Source organism: Perognathus longimembris, chromosome 19 (assembly GCF_023159225.1).
Source record: "Perognathus longimembris pacificus isolate PPM17 chromosome 19, ASM2315922v1, whole genome shotgun sequence".
NCBI lineage: Eukaryota > Metazoa > Chordata > Mammalia > Rodentia > Heteromyidae > Perognathus > Perognathus longimembris.
This window is the reverse complement of record NC_063179.1, coordinates 35,090,433-35,096,592: the sequence shown is the minus strand read 5'-3', so window position 1 is coordinate 35,096,592 and position 6,160 is coordinate 35,090,433. Positions and strand designations below refer to the sequence as shown.

Genomic DNA, 6,160 nt, shown 5'->3' with positions numbered 1-6,160 from the left:
GGGCCTACTATTCATTTATATATTTATGCATTGTCTTTTCTTTCTTATTAGGCTCCTGTCTCTATTTTACTTACTCTTGTAGCAACGCCTCTCTATCCCCCATATGCTCAGCACAATAACAAATTGATAGTAGGGAGTCAATAAACATATTCTTGAGTTGGATGAACAATGGATAAAATTTATTACATTTTCTTCAAAAGTACTTAACAAAATTTAAATTCAATTCTTGTCAATTAAAATTATTTACAACCTCAAATAATGTCTGTCTGGCTAAAAGCATGAATAGATCTCAATCTCTTTATATTTAGTTGGGCATTTAAGATATTATTGATTGCATAACATTAAGGAATAAAATGCAAAACAAACATTCATATGTTTAAAATGGCCAATGAATTAGACAAGCAGACTTACAATATATCAGAAAAAAATGGTAAATGTAAGTTCATAATGATTCACAAGACTCGTTATGATTTGAGACAGGCATAAGAGACAGCATACAAACAGAGCCATAGAGGAGATAAGTTGAGCATGTCTTGAGATACTGGTGAAAGCTAAGAGGTGAGACATTAGAAGTCACTGGTAAGGAAGTTAGAACCAACATAAAAAGCCATGAATTTGTCAAAGTATGACTCAAGTGGTAGAATATCAGTTTTGGATCAAAAAATTAAGTAAGAATGTGAGGCTGTGAATTCAAGCTCCAGTGCCAGTACACACACACAGACACACAGACACACACACACATACACAGACACACACACACACATACACCATGAATTCTGAAGTTAGAACTGTAAACATTATATCAAAGGAAAAATATTTTAAACGTTTTCAGTAAAGGAGTAATGTAAATATTGGGAGTAATTTTTGAAGAAAAAATCTGGTGGCTTTAAGAGCATTTGACTAGATAAGTGGAGGACCTGCTTAAAAAATGTTAGAATTCAGAACCTGAAAAAGATTGTTGAAATAACAGACACACATAACAGGTAGAGTTAACATAACATAGTACAGATTAAATGCAAGACAGGTAATTAATCTACAATGATGCTCAGATTGCATTCCCAAGGAGTGAAGAGAGGAGAGATCACTAGATTCACGAGAGGAACTCGGTCAATAATGACATCAGTACGGTAAAAGTCCCAGGGCATATGTTTCCTCAATGAATCTCAGTATTTGGAAAAGTTATTATGAATCTGGAAGAATGTATATGTCTTCCTCTGGAGACACTTGAGAAGTTTCAGGCTTATGGAAATTATAATAGGGAGAGATCTCGTTTTTGTAGATAGGCTCTGTGACATTGGACAGCTGAGTGTTTTCATACAGTCCCTTGTCAGTTTCTTCTTTAGTTTTGGGAAGGCCTGCTTTCATATTTTCATAGTTGCTGTGCATTTTTGTTCCTTTGCCAGTAGATTTGTGACCGTGGGTTTCGTCTGAGGTTTTCAACCTTAAGCCAATGAGGTGGGAATCCAAGAAGAGATTTTTTGTATAGTTTTTTCTTCTGCTAGTTCCTCTTTGCAAAAACCTGGGTAAGGTAAATCGTGTGGCCTTATGGTGTTTCCAGTGCCAAATACACCCAATTCCACAGAACACCAAGAACACAACAAGGGAAATGCCTAGAGAAATGGCCACCGAAGTATTTCCACCGCCTTTCAACATTTCTGCACAAATGGCGTTGTTCAGTAATTTGGTGTTGTGACTAATCAACACACAGGCACAAACTGATGTAATTCCTTGTACCTTAATGTTGCTAGAAAATGAGTTGGAAGCTGCTCTTCAAGTATCTCTTTTTCATATTTGGAAGAACATTGTCTGATAAAGTTCTTTTGCAATTGTAGGTGAGGTTGAGTAAACTTAGATTTGAAAAACCGCTTTCTTGTCAGCTGCTCAGTGACAGTTGCACTCTATCAAGAGGCTTCTAGTCCACGCCATGTCCTTTCTTACCAGTGAATCTCTAAATGAAACAGAAATGAGTGGATGGTAACACCAGATAGAAAACTCAAGGAATATTGAATGATTTGTCATTAAGACATCTTGTATGAATTAAAAACAAATTTATTGCATGCTTAGTAGATAGTAAAATTAAAAACCCATCATATCTAACTATTCATTAAATACTATCATGGAATACATTCTGCATTATAAGGTCATTTGCAAAGTAAGCCATTGTGGGGAAAGAAAAAAAAGATGAAAGAACTCACGACTGCTGAAGTTTGGGTGTTTATCACTTATACTTCATTGCGAATTTCACAAAAAAGATGACAATTTTCTGTCAAGTACTAACAGTTTACATCTGTAATTCTGGCTAGTTGGGAGGCTGGAATAGAGAGGGTTGTAGTTCAACAAACTGCCTGGGGTGGGGGAGGCTCCTGAGACTCCAATGGCTAGCACAGTGGAATGAGCCTATCCCCTAAGCGTCAGCGGGAAGAGTAAAAGGCAGATCTGAGATTGAGCACATGCCTGGGTAAGAAGTGAGACTGTTAGATGCTCTGTCAAAACCAAGAAAGGGTTGACGATGTGGCTTAATGATAAAACACCTGCCTAGCAAATTAGAAGTCCTGAGTTCCAATCTCAGTACCACAACAAAAGAAACAATATTTGCCTGCAATAGGAAGAGTAAGGTCAAATCAAATATATATAATTATTTCTATAATAACTCCTCTGTGAAATCTACGCATTTTTTATTGAGTTGGGCAGGAGCATAGTTTTTTTCCCCCCTAATCACTCTTCTTTCTGTAATCCCAGATTGATCTATTCATTCTCTATTATAGCTTGGCAATCTAAATGATGGAATTTTGTGTCTTCTTACGTGATAAGCAGTGATCAGTTCATCTTTATATTCCTACAGAATATAAAGATCAAAGAGATAAAAAGGTATTCAATTTTTATTACATGATGAAATTTAAAGATCACTCCAATATTCAGCATCCTTAATCACTTAAACTAATGGTTTAAAAGTCAAAATGTGTCTCCAAAGGGCTTATAATTTATATTTAAAGCATGAAGACATTTTTGAAAGAAATCAAAATAGTTTTTTTTAAACTTGCCAATCGTCTTGCTTCTTATACCCTCCAGCAAATACCTTTTACTCAATTAAGGTAATTCTATAGGGTTTTATGCTGATGCTTCTAGGGAATAGCCTTGACATATGCCCAACATTTTTAACAGTGCTTGTGGGATATTTATCTTTATCCATTGAATATCTTATTATTATTTGTGTGTGTGTGTGTGGTCCATTGTGGGACTTGACCTCTGGGCCTGGGCTCTTGAGCTCTGTCCCTGAGCTCTTTCAGCTCAATGCTAGCACTCTCCCACTTGAGCCACAGTGCCACTTCTGATTTTGTGGTGGTAATTGGAAATAAGAGTCCTAAGGACTTACCTGCCCTGGCTGGCTTTGAACCTCAATCCTCAGATCTCAGGCTCCTGAGTAGCTAGGATTACAGGAGTGAGCTGCTGGTGCCCAGCTCCATTAAACATCTTTATTAACCATATTTAAGAGCTTATTTTGGGTCAGCTTCTAAATATTCTTTGCTAAGTTATCTCATTTCAACCTCAGATGCCATGTGAAGTAACTACTATTTTTATCACCATTTTATAGTTGATAAAAGAGAAAATTAGAGATGTAAAGTAACTTCTCTAATAGGTAAGAAGTGACTGGGTCATAATCAATCAAAATTGTTTCCCAAATATTCTTTTAAGAAATACCTGTATGCATCATTATATTTGCATAGCTTGGTTTGCTCTGAGGTTTTGAGGGCTGTGAACTGAGTATCACCAGCACTAGCACTAAGCATAGGAGAACTAATTTATTGAAGACAAATGACAAAAGAAATACACACAAAGTAGTGTCTCTGTTCCCCTTTAGTACACAATAACAATGCTGAATATTTACACATTTGTCTAAGGCTCCATGTGCAAGTTCTTTTTTTGTTCTTGATATGACACATCATATAACAAAATTGACTATGACACACAGTTTCTTTATAAACTTTAATTAAAATATAGGAATAGACACTGCAGATATAGATAACTTTTCATCATCTCCTTGGGACTCTGGGTAGTACAGTGTGGTCAACTGTATGGTTACTCTGAAAGATTTATAGAACCCTTCATGATGCCTGAGATACAATGCTTCTTTCAAGGACAAAAGTTTGTGGTCAAATGACTCTCAGAGTAGGATTCTATTTCCTTTACAAAACAGATAAGAACTGATCTTAAGATGCTTTTGTAGCATAAATGATCATGTATGTGTGTGTGTGCGTATGTGTGTGCTAGTCTTGGGGCTTGAATTCAGAGTCTGAACGTTGTCCCTAACCATTTTTGCTCAAAGCTAGTGTTCTACCATTTGAACGACAGCTTCACTTCTGGATATTTTGGTAGTTAATTGGAGGTAAGAGTCTCATGAACTTTCCTGCCTGGTCTGGCTTCCAACCACGATCCTCTGATGTCTGCTTCCTGAGTAGCTAGGATTATAGATGTGAGGCACCACACACAGCATAAATGATTACTTAAATAACTATTTGCCAGAATATTTGAAATAAATTCACAGTCATTTCTTAGGAAGGAGTGAGGCCTGTAAGGAAGCTGGGTGTGGTTCAGGATGGTGAACTATTTGGCAGCTACTAATAGCCACTAATTGCCCTTTCACTTGATCAAAGCTGAATTTGTTCTTCACATCGACATTGCTCTATGAAGAACAGATATCCAAGTACATTCCTAACACCAAAATTGCTCACTGACATAAAGACAAAAAGTCATTTTTATAGCAGAAGAACACTTTTCCTTTTCCTTTCCTGAGAGACATAAATTTAGACTGATAATGAAATACATATTTTAAACAAGAGCCCTTTAAGTATGGCATAATATTTAAATGTTTCCCTTTTCCCAGCTTGGAGGAAGATTTTTTTATTCCAGAAATCAGTTCTAGTCTCTTAATGAACATTTACTCATTTAATATAGAACACAGATTGTGGATAATCTGGAATTTGCAGACAGATTCTGCTTTTCTGCCCAACCATGGATTTGGGAAGCTTTATGTTCAGTTAGAGACACCTTAATGTCACTCCAGCTTGTAAATTGCTTTCCCCTTACCTCTGCTAAGGCAGGTTTTCTAAGAACAATTTGATAAGAAAAACAGGCATCAATTAGATAAAAATAAATTTTTTTCCTATTATTTTTCACTCCCAAGCACTGTAAATTGTGTTCTTACCTCCAGGTTGTTGTGTCACTCTCTCTTGTTCATTTGGTGATGCTTCAAACTTGGCTTGTTTTAAACTGTTCCCCTTTTTCACTTCGGTCAGTTAGTTCCTTCTTCTCTTCCTCCCTTGCATATTATTTTATACTTGCAAAGTTTCCTGGTTTTAAAAGAGGAAGTTCTTATCAGATACTCCAGAATTGAGAGGTGTTTATTAAAGAAGCTTGGTCTTTCATCTTTAATGAATAATTTTTGAAATGTATCCAAAATTGATGCAGAAAGTCTAGATTTTCTTGAGCAATATTTTCAGAACTCAAGTTAGAATTAATATTATTTTGCTTGTATTTAAGTTCTTTTAAAAGGAGAGATTTTAAAGTGACATACTACATAAATCTTTTTTGATTGTTTATTTATATGATTAGGTGAATACTCCTCTCCAATATAAAAGAAGGATTGGCCTACAATTTCTCTTCAACAAGGTAGATTTGATTTTTCACACACACACACACTCACAGACACACACACACACTCACACATGCTAGTAATGGGGCTTGAATTTTGGGCCTGGGTTCTATCTCAGAGCTCTTTTGCTCAAGGGTAGAGCATTACCATTTTAGCCACAGCTCTACTTTGAGCTTTATTTGGTTAATTGGAAATAAGCGTTTTAAGGAGTTTTCCTCCCCAGGACATCTTCAAACCATGGCTCTCCAATCTCAGCCATCTGAGTAGCTAAGATTACAAATGGGAGCCCCCAGCCCCCAGCTTTCAGTGCTTTTTGCAAACAATTATAATCTAGAAATATTTTTTATCTTTTGCAGATGTCCTTGTGTATGGACATATTTTTTAAATCTTCCCAGACAGATATCTTGGAAAGATGTCTTGTAAGGAGTCCCAAGGCTCACTGCTATTTGTTAAGAGCATTATGGAAATTTACATGATAGCATAAAACAATAAAGGTAAGATAATTAGTAA

At 36.0% G+C, this 6,160-nt stretch overlaps 1 protein-coding gene across 1 annotated transcript; it reads right to left on the bottom strand.

Moving 5' to 3' along the window:
- Window positions 1-991: 991 nt before the first annotated feature.
- Gapt (GRB2 binding adaptor protein, transmembrane) lies at window positions 992-1,871 on the bottom strand. Its single transcript, XM_048368326.1, has one exon. It carries the CDS (start codon window positions 1,651-1,653, stop codon window positions 1,183-1,185), a length of 471 nt encoding a protein of 156 aa, XP_048224283.1. The 5' UTR covers window positions 1,654-1,871; the 3' UTR covers window positions 992-1,182.
- Window positions 1,872-6,160: the final 4,289 nt, after the last annotated feature.